The sequence below is a fragment of the Lampetra planeri genome, chromosome 1, assembly GCF_965212315.1.
Source record: "Lampetra planeri chromosome 1, kcLamPlan1.2.h2, whole genome shotgun sequence".
In the NCBI taxonomy this organism is placed as follows: Eukaryota; Metazoa; Chordata; class Hyperoartia; order Petromyzontiformes; family Petromyzontidae; genus Lampetra; species Lampetra planeri.
The window spans coordinates 17,240,175-17,261,312 of NC_136107.1; the positions used below are offsets into that span (position 1 = coordinate 17,240,175).

The 21,138-nt window shown below is 45.7% G+C and overlaps 1 protein-coding gene across 1 annotated transcript; it reads left to right on the top strand.

Moving 5' to 3' along the window:
• The first annotated feature begins 3,846 nt into the window (after positions 1–3,846).
• Positions 3,847–18,048, top strand: LOC144719268 (ADP-ribosylation factor-like protein 4C). The gene is made up of 2 exons (XM_078595110.1): positions 3,847–4,298; positions 14,962–18,048. The coding sequence occupies exon 2, from the start codon at positions 15,085–15,087 to the stop codon at positions 15,685–15,687; it is 603 nt and encodes a 200-aa protein (XP_078451236.1). The 5' UTR covers positions 3,847–4,298; positions 14,962–15,084; the 3' UTR covers positions 15,688–18,048.
• Positions 18,049–21,138: the final 3,090 nt, after the last annotated feature.

The window sequence follows — 21,138 nt, forward strand, 5'->3', positions numbered from 1 at the left end:
GCAAGGAATCATATTCTTAGGTTTTTTCGGTAAAGTCACGTAGGTAAAACATCAAAATTAATGAAAATAAAATAAAATAAAAACAAAAATCACGACTTTTCGGAGGCAACACAAGTCTCCGTCATCAGGTGGGACCGTCACAGCCGAATTAGCTGCATCAAGTGAGGCAATGATTCAAGAAGTAATCCCTTATAAGCAAGTTGAAGGGGGGAGGAGAGGGGGGGGGAGCTCATCAGAATGTGGTAGCCAATGAATGGAACGTATCGGGAGGGAGGGGGGCGGGGCTCAAAGACAGCACGGAGTGCTAAGTACAACGCATCGGGAGGGGGAGGGGGGGGCAAAAAATTGAACGACGGCTTGGACGCGGTTGCTGCTGCACACGCCAACACAATGGACAGAGAGGGGGGAGGGGAGGTCTGATACACATGATAGACAAAATAACGAAAATGCCCATGTTTATACCAATGCTGGCTGAACAATGAAGAGAGCACTGCCAAAAAATAACTGGGGATGTTAACACTCGGTAAAGTAAAGTAAAATAGTGCCTGTCAGATAAGATGGTCCAAAAAAGTGTAATTAAGTATTTTTTGCGTGGTTGATAACATCTTTCCAATGATTACTAAGTTTGTACCCATCATCACGGTTGAAATTATGTCTGTGTTTGTATATTTGTATGGCTTCGTGTACAAACCTTTGATGGTAGCCGGGAGGTTTGCAGAGAACCTTGGTCTCGGAAAAGACAATTTCATGAGAGCCCACCGAGTTGTAGCAATGATCGGCAACGGCAGAAGAATCAGTTCTGCCGTGTTTCAGATCTGACTCATGACATGACGTCCTTGCGCCTCACAGCGCTCATGACGTCACCTCCTCACACTACTCCTCTACACATACAAGGGGCCCCAGGTGGGGAGCTAGTGGGTGATCACGTGTCCGGGGAGAGCTCTTGAGAAGGATCGAGAGAGAACGAGAATGCTCGAGAAGGCAGGCGGGGCCGAGGGCGGAACAGCCCCGACCGTAGGGGGATATAAGGCAGGTCCCTAAGAGGGACCGGGGTCGCTGCATTCGAAAAGCTGGAAGCTCAACATCTGGAAGCGGAAAGCTCTACGTCTCAAGCTGAAGCTCTTCGTCTTACGAGGCAACCACGTGGTCGGAGACCCGAGTGAGTGTCCGACCCTTGGTAGCAGTAACTCCACTGTATAGGGTAGTTAGCTGGGTGGCCACCACCCTAAGCTGTATCTGGTAAAGGGGCAGTTACCCCTTTGTGTTACGGTGTTACAATAAAAGTGTTGCCTCTAAAAGGAACAGTGTCTGCGACTCAGTTGGACTCACTACATACGTATAAATGGGTACACAACAGTTAGTTGGTCGATTGGCAGATCGCGTCTGGTGGGGTGAAGTGTAGGTACCCCACCTCTTCCAAGATGTCTGGCTGTTGGAACTGTTTGTTGCTAATTTGGTGTTTAGTTTGTTGTCCTTCCACCGCACCTCCGATTATCACGGTTGGCTACGTACGGTGGCAAAGAAGTTCAACATACACATAGTATTGAAGAGTAGACCAAACACCTTCTATAGGTTCTCTCTAGAGATCCCAGCGATTGAAGGCCCTTTCGCGAAGCAGCAATGCAGGTTTGAGGCGCTGCTCGAGCGGATCAGAGACCCAATGCCGATGTTGTCTCCTGCACACGCACGACAATTGACTTGATAGAGAATGATCGCATCGTAAATAATGCAAAGTGGCCGCTTTGAAACTCATGACGATATATACAGTTATTAAAGCTTGCTCGTCTTTTGGTTACATCATTCATTTATTGTATCAGGTTACTATGTTGAATAAAACAACTCGATATATTCGTCAATAACATTGTTGCCTTAAAATAAAATAAAATAGGCTACGTTTCAGGCAATGGCCCATCTTCACCAACTGCCAACGTAGTAACATTATCACCACCACATAATGTTATGTTTAATACAGTACAGTGCTTTATAATTTGTGGAGTGGATTTTTAGACTTCCCTTGCCGAATTTACAATGTAACGAGTTTTTTTTACTACACGCTCGGTGACTTGTTTGTCGCAGCATGCTTGATGCGAGGAATCGGATAGCATCACAAACAGCGCACTTAAAATCGTGGTCCAGATGTCAAGTGACCCCCCCCCCCCCCAATTAATTGACCTCTCGTATGTTTTTCCCCGTTTCATAATAATTTCTCTTTTTTATGTTAAGGTTTAGAGAATTAAATGGGGGTCACAAGACATCTGGACCACCCTATACACACCATATACTGTATACAAACACATATGTGGCAATGCTGCGTTGGCAGTGGTGCACAAGCACAGTTAAAACATAACTCAATACATTTGTCAATAACACTGTGGTCTTATGGGAAAAATACATAATATGCTACGTAGCACATCCATTATATTGTGTAAAGTATATAATATTTGGACTTTGTGGACAGTGTGTAAAGTATAAGGCGAATGACGCCACCGCGATAAACCCTAACCCAACTTTAACCCTGCTGGTGGTGGCATGATGAAACCCGCGACTTGAAGTTCGATTCCCCACCACGGTTAAAATCAGTGGCTGGTAATATCCAAACCGTTTCGCTCAGACTTTACAGCATGGCGAAGTATGGTCAAACAACCCCCATGATCAACCACGCCATGGTCAGGTCTACATTCAGCAGTGGATTTATTATTATTGACCGTGACTGATGAAGATGCTAACCTCTTATGAGGCACAGAGAATGCAAACAGCCTCCAATTCGTGCTGCGCGGAAACATTGTTTCGGACGGCTGATAGGCCGATGGACTCAAGCTCTCCGTTGTTTTAGATCAGCCGTTCTTAACCTGGGGTGCACCCACCCCCTGGAGGTGCGAGATGCCCTTTTTGGGGGTGCGAGACATGGCCAGATTTTTTTCTAGAAGGTAAATAATCCAAATACAAATAAAGCACGGGCAACGTAAGTACAACTACTTTGTTTCATAAAACCTCTATATTTACTAACATTAAAAAAGATTGAGAACCAAAGGGATGCAAGGCTGCAGTAAAGGTTTAAGATCCACTGTTTTTTTAGATCAACGTAAAGAGAGTGTCTTCGTTCGTTGATTGATGGTGCTCGAGTAAGCACCACGTGTATGATCTGTGTTTTGATTTAGTGCGCTGATCTTAAAGGTGCATTGAAAAATGTTGATACTCTGACTGATGCTCCTGCTGTTGTGAAGTGACTCATGCAGCCAGCTATGGCTGCAGAGTTTGGTAGTACATGTTGTTTACGTCGTTTATTGTGAAAATTCGGTCACAGTTCCTATGACCACTGTTTCATTGCTTTTATGGCTTTATTTTGGTGATTTTCGAAAAGTTTTTTGGTTTGGCCATGTTTGTTTGTTGTAGTACAGAGTTAGACTGATGGCCTTAATCTAAGTTGTCTTGTGGTTGTTGTTATTTGACTTGCATCCCACTGGGATATTTGCACAGGGTTGGTGTACGGTGATTTTTTCTGCAATATTTTGCTGTCTTTTCTTGGATTTTCTGTTTGCACATAGTCACTTTAAGATGTTTTCTTGTTCATGTTTTTGTTTTTTGTTTGTTCCGATTCAAGAGCCGAATGGCTCACAGGGCTATACCTAATAAATTAACTTTGAACTTTTTAACTTTGAACGTGCCCGGGGCGGTCTGATCAAATCAACGTGGCCGTCACCCACCGTGCACTGGGGGAGGGAGGGGTCTTGGTGCACTGCTGTGACGTCACCGCCATAGAGGAAACAATAACTAAACATCCACCCACCAACCCCACCCCCACACCAACCCCCTCCCTACACCCCCTCCCCTCCCCCACCATTGAGCCCCCTACTATGGGCGGGGCCTGCGCTGTGTGAATGAGTGCGGGCTGCAGGCAAAGCCACTCGCCTCTTCGTCCACGGCGGTCGAATATTGTCCGCAGAAGTAGCGACTGCCGGCTTCTGCGTAGCCCGTCGATCTACCCGTCCATGAATGAATAAAATCATTCGGCCATCCGTCAAATTGGGCGATCCCATTCATACATTCATTAACCCACCCACCGACCCCTATCAATCCATTCAGCCATCATTTTACTTATTCATCACTCCCGTCAATTCGTCCGGTCCACCCAGCGATAGGAACTACCTCTTACCCAGCGGTGGGACCGACGGACACGGCGAGGATATAATTGGCGGCGGTGGTGGTGGTGGCGACGGTGAAGGAGGATCGTCGTCTTCCCAACAAGTCTCTGCGGACACGCAGCGAGTCTAGAACTTCACACCCGCGGCTCCTCCCGAGTAAGTGGCTCCGTCAATGGCTCGCACACGTACACGAGACAAAGATGCCCTGTTTATTATAGCCTGAACACACTTTGGGGGTAAGTGTTGTTAGCGAGCACCTATGGCACACGACGGGGTGGGTAGCCAGCTCCTCAATAAGGGATGTTTACTACACACCGCACCAGGTACTCATTTGAGGCTGAGTCGACCTAGGGGAGGCCCAGGACCGGTTGAGATTATCGCCACTGATTTTGGCCGTGAATCGAACTCGGGTCGCCAGGTTCGTGGCGCTAAGCGCTACACCACCGCTCCCCACAAACACAGCACACTCGTAACCCACACGCTCATTAAACTGAAGGTCGTGTTTGTTTAAGCCTATGAGCCATAGGCGGGCTTGTTTGTACGTTTTTTGTGTGTGTGCCAGGCAACCATCTGTGTACATGTGCGTTGTAGCAGCCAAGCCGGGGTGGGGGGGGGTACCTACGACTATTTAAACGAGCATTGCCTTACGTGACCGGCGAGGTCTCCACGTGTTGTTTGTTGGTGTCCGCTACGCCGAGACGCGGCGTTTTAACTTTTTTTGGCTGCGGTCTTTTCGCCCCCCCACCTCGTCACGCGAAGTCTGCCACTTCAAAACGGCCCGCAGAACTTGATATTATAAAGTCTGTCGCTTACCAACCATTGTAGCCGCCCCTGTGTCGTCGGATCCTCTCGAGCGGGGCGATATTTACGAGCTTGCCCAACACTTTATCCTAACGTTTAGGAGGATAAAGTGTCGTGGTAGATTATATACAGGTAGTGTTTGAAAAGCATTGACAGCCAAGGGCGGAGAGGTATCCGTTAAGTGAGCGAAGAAAAACCATCCCGTGGTGCAGATGCTCTGTGGATTGTTGCATCGCAGGACCGTGAGAGATGCGACCGCCAGCGGCGAGGTCTTCATCCAATTGTGGATTGGGCATGGCTGATGATTAATCGAAGTGTGTAGGCTTTGGTGGTTGTGCCGAAACAGCTCTCCGATGTGTTATCGCGTTGTACCTACCGTGTGTTGGTTGGCATGATGTCCGACGTTTCGCTCCACGTACTGTGTAAGCGTCTTCTGGAACAAACGATTCGGTCTTGGGTAAGGGAAATATTCTCCACCCCTCTGCTCTATAAACACGGTTGCCCATGAGCCAATGGCGTGATTGTTACCACCTGGGGTGGCAACATGCATCGACAGTAGCAGCTAATATATCTACATCAAGGTCGTAGTAGCCTTAGAGTGAACATTAGGGGAAACCAAATCTTCCAGGGGGTCTGGGGGTCCCCCCCCCAGAAAAAAAAATCTAAATTTGAAAACTCATTTCCTGCCTGAAATATTGAAAAAGTCACTAACACATGGGATGGACTTTTTAGTTATTTTTTTACAATAATGTCTAATAGTGTATTGTATTACATTGCTCTGTTTTTACTTTTTAACCTTTTCTTGTTTCATTGTATGTAATGGCGGATATTAGAGATTAATAAAGTACAACCAAAACCACAATCGTGTAAACAGAAATCTATGCATTGTTATATGAAGACAAGTCCAGATATTGTGGCCAAGGTTTAGCAAATCGTTTTTTTAATTAACATATTTACAAGTAAACTTGGATGGGCAGCATGGGGCGTTTGCTCTGCTCTCCTCTCTTTTCCTCTCCAGCCCTCTCTCCTCATCTCCTATGGTCCTATATTCTTCTTCGGTCATCTCTTTTCCTCTCCCCTTCTCTGCAGTAATTTCTGCTCCTTTCCTCTGCTCTTCTCTCCTATCCTCTCATCTCCTTTCCAGGCAATGACAAGTGTTTTGACTTGCCATTCTTCAAGCAAAGGATCCAAAGGCCTTTTTGCGCTTCTCGTTGACACTGATAAAAGACTGGCATATTCATTCAAGGTCCAGTCTGTCTAGTTTCTCCTGGTGCACGTGACACATGGCCACATTAGTCAGCCTTGTTTGACTCATCGAAAATCTAAGCCATGTCTTAAGCCTCCTCAGGGCACTAAAACTCCTCTCAGCCTCTACAGAGGAGGCAGGGACGACCAGCAGAAGCCTTACTAAAGCTTCCACCTGACTGAAGAGACCTCTCACCTCTGGCACCATTTCCCTAATAATGCTAGCAACATCTGAGCTCATTGACATGCTAATTTCTCTGCTCCAGCAGCTGCCCCAGCAGACTTCTCTCTCTCTGCCCCCGCCCCTCTCTCTCTATTTAAGGCCTCGACACAGAGGCATTGGGTCTCTGTGTGTCTATGTTGTGTGTCTCTGTGTGTGTCTGTGTTGTCTCTCTCTGCTTGTGTGTCTGTCTGTGCGTCTCCGTGTCTGTGTTTTGTCTCTCAAATTTAGTTCTACCTGATGACTGTTGCTTGTGTTGCAATCGAAATGTCGTACTCTATTATTTAATTTATTTTCTTTCTACGTGACTTTACCGAAATAACCAAAGAGTAATTCCTGCAGTCACGAAAGCTTCAAATCAAGTTTGAACATCTGAGCTGGTTTGAGATGTGTAATTAGCCCCAAACATGGCCAGCTGCACCTGCAGTAATCTTGAATTCAATTCAGAATACTCGTCTACCACCTTGTCCATGTCTTCGCGTAGCAGCACATTCTCAAGCTGCTGCAGCTTGTGGAATCCAGCTTGATCAAACCTCTCTATGAATTGAGTATCCACTGTGTCCAAGGCGTTGTAGAATTGGGCTCTGTACAAAGACTGGGCATCCGGATGGATATGGGCTGTAGCCTAACTGGCGTAACGCTTTGTAGGTTTGCAGATATGAGGCATCTGAATAGGTTGTAGGTCCAACTTTGTTGCCATAGCAGTTGCTTTTGCGAACAAGACATTGAAGTGCTCCTCCGTTCGCTTGTCCTGCATGCTTGTTTTGACTTTGTCCACAGCCTCCACCCTGCCTGAAACAGTCTGTTTCCTAAGCTGCAGGGAGGTGTTCAGGCACTCCAAATCCCCCATCAGGTCTTCAACCATTACAAGGCCGAGCACAGTGTTCCCTTTTAGAAATGTTCCTTGAAGACCATTGGTCTTAGTTGAAGTGTCAGATGAGTTGCATGATGCCATTTCTTCAAGGGCTGTCAGCACTGACTCATACTGGCTGAGAACTGAGCGGATGGCAGGGGTGCGAACAGTCCACCTGGTGGGACAGAGAGGTTTCAACGAGGTGAAACCATGCTCTGATTTTGCAATTTCCTGGAAAATCACCTTGAACTTGCTGGATTGATTAAAGAAGCCCCCCAATTCATGCACCAGACCCATTGATTATCTTACTAGTGGAGAGGCTACACAGGCAGCCTGCGTAACTAAGTTCACGCAGTGTGGACCACAGTGACAATAAATAGCCAGCGGTTGTTCTTTCCTTAAAATGGATTGCACCCCCTGCAATCGTCCAGCCATATTTGCGACATCGTCATAGGTTTGTCCTCGAAGTTGGGACAGAGGAAGGCTTAGATGCATCATCACATCACATGCCATCTTGGCTATGTTTTGCCCTGTCGTTGATGACACTTCGTAGAGTCCCAGGAATTATTCCTTTGGTTGTAGATCTGCATCTACAAAGCGCAAACACATTGACTCCTGCTCAACTCCTGAAATATCCTGGGTGCCATCAATGATAAGTGTGAACTGGACCACTGGCATTGATATTATTTCCGACACAATTTAACGATTGTATTGCCCACCAGCTTCAAAATTTCGTTTTGCATTTGGGGACTGGTGAAATCGGTGGCCTTTCAGCCAGGTGGTTAGCTCTGATTCGCCCTCTGCCTTGTACTTTAGTAGCTGGCTGAAATTCCCACTATCCTTATCAACGCCTCGAAAAACCAGACCTTGCCGTGCCAAGTACTTCACACCCCCAACAATCTTCATAATATTTCTCCTCACTTGTTGCTGCTGTCTTTCAAGCTCATGTGAAAGTTGTACATTAACAAGTTTTGGCTCCTGAATCCGAGTCATCACAGCTAATTTGTGACACAGACTGTCTTTATGCCTTCTTCCAATTTTGAAAGCCAGTCTTGACAAAAGCTGAATCTGCTTTTGATGCAAACTTAGACTTTTGTGTTGCAAAGTATTTAGCACAATAGAAACAGAGGATCCGCTTTAAGAGGGTCTGTAATGGAGTCAAGTATATTCTTTAAACCATTTCTCCTGAAAGTAGAATGTCCTATTTGATATGGTTTGACTAGGTAGGACATTAACATTTGGCTGATTTGGGCGAGGTCTAAGCTCCTCCCCTCCCTCTCGTGCACCTTAATCTTCGTTTGCCTGTCTGCTCTCTCTCTCTGTCATTGTCTCAAACTCACTCTCCCTGCTTGATTTTATTATCTGAAATACACATGAGAAGCCATACTTAGAGGAATATCTCAGCTTAAATTAACATTAGGATCACACTGTTGTGATGTCATTATTCGGTCTTAACCATCAATATTTGCTCCTTTTCTCACTCACCTCCATGTCACCTGCTCTCCCTGCCCGGTCGGCATCCTCATGCCCTCTCTCTCCCTCTCTCGCTTTACTCTGAATTCACCAGGGTGAACATGAAATAAATATTATCAGTAAACAAGTGGTGTTCTTGCCATGATGTTCAGGGATGGATTAATAACCATTTCTGATCTGAATGTCAATTATATCGAGAAACATTGAGTCATATCTTGTACTACTGTATACGTCTATCATCTGACTGGTGCTAATTTTCTCACTGCTTTCAACTTTTCTTTTCTGAGGCTGCCCAAAAAACGGAATGTCACTGCCACCCTTCCTCTTGCTCATGACACTCACTGAATGAAAGCTGACTGTAATAAAACTACTTGCACTTTAATCAAAGAAACACTAATAATGCTAATTATCATAAGCAAGTACAGCTATACACTATACTATAGGAATATGCAATAAATGAAAGCTACTACTGTCTACACATTACACGTGCAGTGCAACATAAATGATTGACACTTTACTCAGACTTCACGTGGGCTTTCTGACAAATATAACGTAATAAAGACATTAACGTTAGTTGAATACGCCCGTGAGCCCCATTGTTGGTCGCTGGGTGAATGTATGGCTAATTAACTTTCAAAGTAACTTACTTAGTTTTGATTTGAAGCTTTCGTGACTGCAGGAATCCATACTCTTTGGTTCTTTCGGTAAAGTCACGTAGGTAAAAAAAACAATAGATCACGACGTTTCAATCGCAACACAAGCAACCGTCATCAGGTGTGAAAAAACACAGCAGGGGGAGGACTGCTGACGTAGGAGAAAGAGCTGCTGCAAGAAGAGTTTATATGGGATTTTGGTGGGCCCAACCTAAGGGTAAGTGGGCGGAGCTAAAGAATGAATTTGTACGTAAATCTTGATTTTAAGCTGTAAATGTGAGAGATTGGCATATCAATGTGAGACGGCCCAGCCACCGGAGGCGTGCCAATGAGAATATTGGCATGTCAATGTCAGAGAGCCGGGCAACAGGAACAAAAAAACCCTAAGAGCAAGAGGTACACATGATGAGAGGGAGACAGAGAGAGACACACAGAGAGTCCTTCTGTCGGCGTGGCTGGGTGTGGGGGTGGAATGTAAAAAAGGAACAGATGGAACCGCTCACCAAAGGCTCTTTCGTAATTGCCAGGTATCACCTGCGCGCGGATTGGCATGCCGCCAGAGGAGTTCTGTTGATTGAGGTTAAACAAGGGGGTTAAATTAACCAACAAATGTTTTGGGACGGAAGTTGACCGTTTGTGTAACTGCTCCACAAACAAAATCTCACCACATGAGTCATTAGCAATGCCTTACAACATAACGAAATAGAAATGTACGGAAATATAATCCTAATGAACAGCTATTATCTATCCACTGCTGGAAGAAGCCCTACCCCCACCTGAGCCCTTGTCATCTCTCAATGTCTTGCAGTGTCCGAACCCATCTCGTTCGTGCACACGAGTTTATTTAATTGCTTCCATCTCCGAGGTGGACGTACTAATGTGGCATGTTTCCCTTCTTTGGCACAAATTGATTTGTTTAACACGTAGGCTTTCGCGACCAATATTATTCATAATAAAGGTTGTTGGGTTAGACCGCATAAGTGTAAATGTGCTGAAACCCTCCACCACCCGACACAGCCAGTCAGTAAGGGAGTTGTCATGTAAACAAAACGCCAAATAGTTACTACTTCAGCCCACCGGTTTTTGGGTTAGATCGCGTAAGTAGACTTACAATCTGTGGATTTCTTTCCAACACACCGGTGGGCTGAAGTATTAACTATTTGGCTGTTTACCTGACACACACCTTACTGATTGGCTGTGGGGGGGGGGAGTTTCGACACATACGCGATCTAACCCAAAAACCTTTATGGACAAATTGCTTTCTTGGTTGGCTGCTAGGGTTTTAAGTTCAGGATAACTGCCTGTTGATACGTTGAGTGAAGTCGCAGTTTTTTCTTGAACAATGGAACGGTAATGTTAATTTTAACGAAAATAATCTGCATGCCTTAATGTCCTGTTGTCAATTCGAAATTGTGCAAGCTACCACTCTGAGGTGTGTTGTGGAACGATAAACCAATCTGTCTGCCCTACTATATAATGTACAAAAATGTGCATGCAGTGCTAAACTGAAAAGAAAAATCTTTTCACTGTGACCATCATACAATCTTCTACAGCTGCTAGGATTATTTGAGTTCATGATGTAAATAGTGCTAATTAGTGGGCAGGTGATGTCCTCTGCTTTGCCGACATATGGCCGTTTTTTTTCAATCAATGACACGGAGAAGTCCATATCTTAATTATGCGTTCTTTATAATATCCTTTCGGGAAACAAATAATTACATTATTTAGAACAAACATTTCAGCGGGTGGCATTTGCACAATGTGCGGCTCAGGTATTTTCAAGATAGTATATTTAGCGCACATATCGTATCTAAATGTTGTACATTCCATAATCGTTTAGATTTTGGGTTGATTCCAGAGCTGTTCTCCAAGCAACGATCAACTTACAGAATGAATAATGGAGACTCGTGAACATGCAGGGTGGAGCGGCGGTGGCGCAGTGGTCAAGACCACAGTCCTGTGAACTTGGAAACCTGACTTCGATTCCCAGCCATGGCTAACGTCAGTAGCGAGTGATTTCTGAACGGGAACGTAGCCATCCCCTCCACCGACCCCCCCCCCCACTGACTAGCGTGGTGAAATATGGCCAAGCTAACCTCACAGCAGACGAAATGGATGCAAAGTACTTTTATTGTGAACATGCGTAGAGCAGTGGGGCACACTGTGTGACCCATTATGAACACGCTCTCGGACTTGACGCTCCGCCATTACGGCGACAACAAAACCTTTACATATGCTATGCATCTAGCCTTAACATGTGTGCATCTACATGTACGCCGTGGTGTCGATGTTATCTCTCTCACCTGGTATGCAAGGAGGTCGTGGGTTCGATCGTTACCCTGACACCTGTATATTTGGAGCTTGCATGCTCTCTCTAGCCGTGGTTTCATTCGGCTTTTTATTCAAGTCTTCCAAGTTTTCCCTCCACATTTAGATTACATTATTTAGCTACTGTAAATTCCCACGTGAAGATAAGCCACTTCGATGAGCTATAGCGTGTGGCCAAGTTGCCTTTGAAAAAGTGCTTCGAGCTCTCAGTTGGCTTTACCTGGTAAATAAAATATTTTACTTTTAGTTTTGTAAAATCGCTGCTGGATGAGGATACCTCCCTGCGCCGTGTGGATCATGGAGGTAATTTGACCATACTTCACGCTGGCCAGTGCAGGTTATTGAATGTAGGGAGAGCGCATAGTAGACATGGGGCGTAAAAGTACAGTAGGATATGTATTTTATACTCTACTGCACAGAAAAACATGTACCTTCATATCAAATAAAAGTTGCACTTTGATCCAACACGCAACAGCAGACGTACGTCCTAAAACTTTTGTGGGTTCTTTTTAAAGTGAACACTTGGGCTAAAATAAAACACCACAAGCAGCCGGCGACTCTTATAACAGTCGAGGGAGAGCGTGGGCCGCTCAATTCCGTTCCCGAATAAGCTCCCAGAAGGTGGAGCGAAAAGTCAGACATCACGCCGAACAATGCACGGTATAACCCGAAAAACCACATCGGAGAGTTGGAGGCATCTGTTGGGCGTGGGAAAAGGGGCACCGATCACACTTCAGCACAAAGGCGAAAATCGAGAGTCTGTTGATATCTCCAAGCTAACGAGCTCACAAGCACATTGCGCGATCCTTTGGACCTGGACCCATTAAAAGAACGACCGTACACAGCAGTGGATTGTGGAATTTCAGGTCCGGCAAAAGAAGGGCAGAGGAATGCAAAAGCCTGTCGTGCAAGCGCGCGCAATTGCGTGCGTCGACCGCCCATGAGAAGGTGTCACATTTCTATGCCCCCCCCCCCCAGGGTCAGTTTGCACAACCAACCTCGAAGCAAATCCCCACGGGTCACCCCGCTTCTCAGCTGTGCACATGCAGAGCAATGATAACAACAATAATATATATAAACAAACGTAATATACAGCCCCCGTTGTCCATACAGTGCTGGATGAAGGACCTCATGGCGGTTGACTGACCATACCTCACCATGCTGGTCAATGCAGGTTGAGCCCAGGACTGTTTCGGATATCACTCAACCGCTGATGTTAGCCATGGCTGGAATTTGAACTCTGGTTATCGGGTTCACAGGGTAGTACACAAACGACTGACGCCACAGCTTTGCACAGGCAATTATTATATTGATAATAATGCCCTTTCATTTCCCGAGTAAGACTCTCAAATTATCAACTCTAAACCAGAAGGGAACTCCGTTGGGATGTTTGGCCAATTTCCATTTATGAATTATTAACATTTGGGAAGTAACTAGAGTATGTGGAGAAACATATATGACCGAGGCGGATAACATTCAAAGATCCAGACAGATGGATTCAATCCACAGGTATATCTAATACATTGAATCATTTAGGGACTGACCCCATTGCTTTGTTTCCATCTCCTGGCCACCTCGCAGTCAGTCTCACGACTACCATCTCCTGGCGGTCACCTATCCAAATATAAACCAGCCGCAAACCTGCTTGGTGCATTCGGGGTCATTCGGTTTGCAAGCAGGGACTGTTTTGAGTCGGTCAAGTACAAATTTACTTTGCGTCACACCTGACTATATGCAAAAGGAAAAGCAATATGTTTAGTGGCCAAAATTGCATCGCCTGAACTTTGAATCCATCGGTTATCTTCATGCGGCAGGTTCTGGAATTTCAGAAATGTCTGAAATGTACATGTGTTTTTCTTAGCTGTGACGAATGCAGTCTGCTATACTTTTAAAAGAAAGCAGGTGTCTGGTGCCAGGCATGCTTGACTGCGTATCTTTAGAACTGTTCCACATCCTCGATCATGCTCGGAGATGTTTTGTTGAACGTCCATTTTCGGCTACATTAATCATTGTGCACGAGGCGGTTGCACTGTTCCATAATGAGCGATTTTAGGGCACAGTTTACCGCGAACTGTGCAGTTACCGAGCGGCAGAAGAGCACCAGTTTCACGTTCTGGGTTACGTAAAATCTGGCTCTCCGGTGTGTTTTTAGATAGTGCCGCATGTTGTTTTGGCACAATGTTTGGGAGCTTTTTCAGGAACCCTTTTCAGTTTCTGAAGAAGCTCTCAGTACGTCGAGCGAAACGTCGGGATGCTGTGCCAAACGACACGCGGTACAACGCGAATATGCAACGCAGCGCTAGCTATACTGTACAACTGTGGACAGTGTCAAACCTACACAGTAGCACCATCACAGCGAAGCTCAGCAGTTGCGCCCATTTGCTTTAGGCTGGTGTCAGGTGGCAATTAAAGTTGAATAACATTGCCAAATATTGCCACAAGCATTGTTGGTGGGCGTTAAACCTGCTGTTGCACACATACGTCGTCTTGATCCCGGCTCTGTGAAGGTATTTTACTGACCTGGCTGCTTGCCCGACACTATGCATGATCGGCTATAGAACATGAAGGCCTCGCATGGAGTATAAGGCCATTTGTATTTGTTTAAAATGTAATCGCAAGTATGTCATGGATGGTGGAGGAGTAGCACACGTTGTTATTATAATGCACTATGATCTCGGCGAAGTGAGTTAACGTTATAGGGGAGTAATTATATGAACCAGAAGCAGAATATTTATTTATACTGGAGGAATTTGACGAGTTATAAATTTATTTTTCACAGATATCCAGTCGGTGCGGGTCAGAACGTTACAACAACAAACAATATGAAAACCGGATAGTGAAAAGTATAGGAAAGGTAAACAAATTACTTTAAAAAATACAAATAAAACGCGACTATTTAAATGTTTACTTATTTGTCAGAAGTGACCTGGCCAAAAATAATATCTCAACAAAGTGGCTTAAGTGGAAATTTACAGCAGCATGGTGTTGGGAGGAACGTCATCCACCAGTGGATTGATCAGAGGTCTGTAAGTTGTAATTAATATAATTGTTTAATTAGTCTAGAAGACCAACTGAGAGCGATCTGTCACGAAATGTAAAAGAGATACAAATTTGTTCCAGATTTCTTAACTGGAAAAATGTTGTGCATCTTTATCTCACAGATCAGACTACTGACAAAGTGACCTTGACTATAGAAGAGACCGGGCGCACATCTGACATCAAAATGCTCTTTCCTGACTTTTTCAGACACAGTGCTGGAGAAAATTCCACCTGCACGCCCACCATCACCACTCCACCAACTCTCGGCATTTTAAATCCCCGCAAAGGAAACAAAAGCAAGTAGTGGAGGCGAGCGCATGCACGCGCGAGATGGGCGGGTCGCACTCCAGCCGTAACTCCCCGCTGGCCAAGCTGGCGACGCTGCGCTCGCTGCACATCGTCATGCTGGGCCTGGACTCGGCCGGCAAGACAACGGTGCTCTACCGCCTCAAGTTCAACGAGTTCGTCAACACGGTGCCCACCATCGGCTTCAACATGGAGAAGGTGCGGCCCGGGGCGGGCGGCGCCCGCGGCGTCAGCTTCCAGTTCTGGGACGTGGGCGGCCAGGAGCGCCTGCGGCCGCTGTGGCGCTCATACACGCGCCGCACCGACGGCGTGGTGTTCGTCGTGGACTCGGTGGATGCCGAGCGCCTGGAGGAGGCGCGGACGGAACTGCACCGCGTGGCGCGCACCCCCGAGTGCCAGGGCGTGCCCGTGCTCGTCGTGGCCAACAAGCAGGACCTGCCGGCGGCGTTGGCGCCCGCCGAGGTGGAGCGGCTGCTGGCGCTCGCCGAGCTGGGGCCCGCGGCGCTGTGGCACCTGCAGCCGGCGTGCGCCATCATCGGCGAGGGCCTCTCCGAGGGGCTGGACAAGCTGTACGAGATGATTTTGCGCAGGCGCAAGATGCTCAAGCAGCAGAAGAAGAAGAGATGAGCGCCCGAGTGGGGCTGCTCCATTGGTTGATTGCTTTGTTCGTTTGTTCGTGGGGACTTGTGCCGGACAAATTCGTGGTGGTATCTGTAAAACAACGACGAAGGACTTGAGGAAGTATTGTTGTTGGTCGTCACTTTCTCAGCGTGTTTACATGGACGTGCTTTAACACGCGTACCGAAGCGACCTTAGAAGTGTTACTGTTTGTTGCATACACTGGATTGCGGCATCACGTATCGTCACTGAAATGCTGGTTATAAGAAATATCATGTATGTGGACACTGGATTTATACAATACTTCTGCTGGTCAGGTTTACAAGGCTGTGGCTTCTTTTGACTGCATCCAGATGCTTGAGCAATTGCATCTAAAATATCGTAGCTATATTGGTAAGTATAAACTTGTAAAATAATTTACCATACAATTGAAGGATTATTTCCTGCAACAAAGGTCAACACTGTAAATATCTCGGTGCAATGAAGTTACAAAGTCCAACGGTTGTATTGTGTTGCCCGAGTGCCAATGAAAGTTAGTATAAACTATGGGCTGTTTGTCTTGTACAGGGAGTGAGAGAAATGCTCACTTGAACAAAATGCCTATCCACCACAGCGCCATGTAAACCAATGAAATCAACATAATATAAGCCAGCTTATTAAAGAATGTGTTAATGAACGACGACTGCTGGATGAAGTTTTCCCCATACACCTTTCAGGCTGTGATGGTTATTTGACCATACTTCACCACGCTGGTCAATGTGGGTTGGTGAAGATGGGGAGGGGGAGGGGGATACACGATGTATTTTGCTGCACTACCCACAACGACTGCTACACCTGTTTTTTGTTGTTGCTCATGGTATGGTCACCCATCCAAGCAACATCGAGGGCTTAAGCTTTGTTTTTTGACGCCTGACGGGATCGGGCGCAATTCCAGGTGACTTGCTCAATGGTTTAGTTGTATATTTGGAAGCTTATACTTTGAATGAGTGCCAACACTTCCCTCCCTGCCACCGCACCTAACGATAAAGAACATGTTTTGCTGAAGGATTTTAAATATTATGATGTGGGAAAAACTGTCGGGCTTCGGACCAAGAGAATGCTTTGAGCGCAAGTCTGCCTTTTGTGTGGTGTGTAACGAGAGGTCGTCTTGAGCTGAGGTATGCCAGTGTCATCTTGCACGGGCTCGTTTTGGGGCGATCTTTCCACCCGCTATGGTGGATTTAGAAGGTTTTTTTTGGTAGTGCGGCATCGTTCGTTCAGGGTTGGGGCCCCTCGCCGCTAATGAGGCGCCGTGCCTGTCAGGCCAGAGTCTGTGAAAGTTTTGAAGGCGCACACCGCTGAATGACACGGCCGGGCGGGATTTCGGAGGGCATGCAATCCGAGAGGGAGACGACGGGAGGAGGAGGGGCACGCTGCTGCTGCTGCACAGAGCACTTTGCTTTGTTGAGGCGCCCCCTTTGCTTTCATTCTGATGCACGGTGCCTGGGCTCAGTGCCCACTTAGCTCTGACGGACTCCACACAAGAGGAAAGTTGTGGGCGGTAGCATAGTGGTCGGTGCACACTGCACTCTGAACCTGGTGGACATTTGAATCCCGGCCACTGCTAACATCGGTGGTGATTATCTGAACCGGTCCTGGGCCTCCCCGAGGCTGACTCTGCCTTAAATGCGTACCTGGTGTGGAAACATCAGTGCTGGGGAGACAAAGGCAGCCAGGCGTGGTGCTGGCCACCCCCTCGCGCACCGTGCTGGTCATCATAGGTGCTCGCTCACAGCACTTGCCCCAACAGCCAGTTATAGGCCTTGTGGGGTTGGGGGAGCTTGTGCGAGTGATTATGATTATAATATTTTTGTTCATCTTGTACCTTACCAGTCTAATGAAGGTGTGAAGGGGTTTTGCATCGGACGGTAATACCTCCATCAAGTATATGGTACAATAAGGATTCAGCATTAGAGGAGATGAAAGATTAACTGAGGTATTTTCACCCCATGTTTGTATGGAACGATCTTTTTCTTTTTAGAACCGCCACTCGATAGTGTTAACTTGCGAGGCCCGAGTTTCCCTGCTGTAATATCGCTTCCATCCTTGGTACTTTAAAAGAGTGGACGCGAGAATGGCGGTCTGACCAAAAGTTACATTTATATTCACGTAAGGGATTTGTTTGTGGAGTATGCTGAGTGTGTCAAAGAGTTTACATTAAACTGTGTGCACTGATACACTTGTGAGGTGGGGGGGGTTGACATTGTTGTGCGAGACCAATGAAGCTTCTGGATGTTTGTATAGGACACCTGTAATTAAAGACGATTTTTGCTCAGTGTAACCCCTATGCAAAAATTCAAAATAATAAAAACGTGTTTGACTTTGGTGCAATTTCAGCAGCTGTGTATATTATTCTACAGAGATGAAGCAAACTTAATAGGCATTGGTTTTAAACCTTACACTGCTAAACCCCAATTACATTCAGGTAGATTATCCGCTGTGCTGTTGATGGCTCTGTCGTGAAGTTTATTTCGTAACTTTGGAAATCCCAGTGTGAATGGAGCTGTGGGCTCCCTTTTGGAAGACAAGTGGCTGTGGGCCATTGTCACCGAAACTAGCTGGGTAACTGGCTAAACGGGATTTTCCGTGTAATGAATAAACATTGAATTGAAACGGCGAAAGAAGCTCCTTAAGGCATAGTAGTTAACGACACCAAAGAGGTGGGAGTAGTGGATACAAAAGACCGATATGGTTCATTTTAAAATTGCTTTAACTTTTCAAGTTGCGATCCAATTTGTGTAATTATTTTGGCATAATATTCGTTTTAAAAAAAACACTGCATATTTTCTTGGTATTTTAGTCGGTTAAAAAGCAGATTACTTTTTCGTGCTCTCTGAGTACTGGACTGTGAAAGGAGAAGAGAACTCGTTAGTCTGCAACAATTATTTACAGCCCTTCGTCAATTTCTGGATGGAAGGCCTTGCTATTAGGTAGCGGTCATGGATGTTGCTCGACTTAACCAGCCCAGATGGGGCCTAGAACTGGTTCGAATAATACTCCCCACTAATATCAGCTGTGGCTTGAGATTTTATTCAGGTTCACTGGGTTCACAGCCGCAATGTGCCAAACCCCCCCTGCCCCAGTCAAATCGTATAACACATTAATTTCCTCTGGAATAAATGGGAATTAATGGTAATTTGGCTTAAATGGCATTGTTAAACAGATAAACACAACCCAACAAACAACGGGCGCAACGAGAAATATTTCGTGTTTGCAAAACACGCTGCAGCATGTTGCCTCCAAAAAAGTGTGAAATGTAAGAAACTAAATCCTTGATATTTTAAAATGTCACCGCAGGCCTCATTTGCAAGCAACAGACGATGGCATGTTTAAAAGGGGATATTTTTTGTTTAATATTTCTCTGATATCAGTGTTTTTTTTTATAAATGTCATGGCGTACGATTGTAAAGCGTGAAACTGGATCTCCCAATGGGATCGAAGTCTGCATCACTTTTGGAATTATTTCATAATTATACAAAGCTAATGGTGCAACCCTGCAATTGCTTGTTCATGCTGCTGCCAACGGAACGAGAGGGCTCTAGACATCCCCCTTTAGACCTATAGAGTAATGATAATACATTTTATACAGCGTCATTCATGATAATTGCATCCCACAACGCTGTACATTAATAATTATGAGGGCTAACACCTATATATTGTATATAGCTGCGACCAAGCAAGTTAAAACCACCAAACACAGATCAACAAAGACATTGCACCAACACAAAAGGCACAAGCAACCAAAAAGTTGTCACAAGGAAGACATTGGAGTACCCACACTTTACCCCACTCGGGAACGTGCCGATCAACTAAATCCTAACTGTATCCATTCTAAACTAAACTCAAGCTAAACGACTGAGTGGTATTGCTATTTCTTCAGAAGCGATTTGGCCACAAATGATAGCTCAACGAAGTGGGTTGTGTCGAAATTTATCGCATCCAAATACTCTATGCGCATGTTGATTCTAAATTGTGGAAATAAAAACCGGGAGGACCCAGATAAAAATACACGCGACCACGGGGAGAGAGACGTGTAAACTCCACATATATGGGGTGTCAGGGTCGGGATTGAACTCACGACCTCCTGCATACCAGGCGAGGGATTCAACATCTCGCCACCGCGGGGTGGAAAGAGGTGGGGGAGATTTAATTCAAGTTAATTGATTAGGTATAGCCCTGTGAGCCATTCGGCTCTTGAACCGGATGCAACCGCAACAAACAAAAACATGAACAATAAACCATCTTAAAGTGACTGTGCAAACAAAATCCAAGAAAAGACGGCAAAATATTGCAGAAAAAGCACCGTACACCAACGCTGTGTGCAAAAATCCCAGTGGGATGCAAGTCAAACAACAACCACAAGACAATTTAGATTAAGGCCATCAGTCTAACTCCGTACTACAACAAACAAACATGGCCAAACCAAAAAACTTTTCGAAATCACCAAAGTAAATCCATAAAAGCAATGAAACAGTGATCATAGGAACTGACCGAATTTTCACAATAAACGACATAAACAACATGTACTACCAAACCCTGCAGCCATAGCTGGCTGCATGAGTCACTCCACAACATCAGGAGCATTAGTCAGAGTATCAAATTTTCAATGCACCTTTAAGATCAGCAGACTAAATCAAAACACAGATCATACTTTGCAGCGATCATCCGGAGCGCAGTTTTTCAACTGCCGTGCTGAGAGATCCCGTCTAACCAGCGACCTTTGGATTGCAAGTCAAGCGTGCGAACCCTGACACCACGGGCAGTATGCCTAAAATTACTCCTGTAGGTTTCCGTTTAATGCGGCGATTGCTCCTATAGATAGATCATGAGTCATGCCACAAGGCCCACGAGCTGTAAGCTGCGCACAGCAATCAAACATGAGGGCACGGAGGAGAGAGGTCTGAAAAGCTGCACGGACAGGGGTAGCAAGTAAAGGTCAGGGGACATACACAGGGGAGGTGAACAGTGGGATGGAGGCGCTTGAAAGAGATGGAAAAAAATAAAATGCAGGGGGAAATACTTAAGGCTGTGAGTCGGTGCATAGCGTGCTGATGTTGTTCACACTTGAGACATTTATTGTTTACGCATTAAAACCTCAATCATTTAAAAGCTGTGTTTGCTTAAGCCATTAAAGGAATGCTAAAGATGTTTTTACCGTGGATAACCTAAGAGACCTGGGTTTGATTCCTGGCCACGGCGAACAAGTGATACCTGAACTGGTCTTCGGTCACTTCTCCATTACCAACGCGCACTGACTAGCGTGATGAAGTATGGTCAAGCACCATCATAACCGTTTTGACGTGGAAATGCTTTCATTAGGGCTTAGGCAGTGGAATGACAAAGAGGAGCAATTTTTTGTTTGTTATCAAAACACACTTATTGGCGTTTACCGATTTGGGGTACTTTGGTAGCACCTGTTTA

Excerpts from the sequence above, each read along its gene's own strand:
- LOC144719268 (XM_078595110.1), top strand. The coding sequence starts at position 15,085 with ATGGGCGGGTCGCACTCCAGCCGTAACTCCCCGCTGGCCAAGCTGGCG.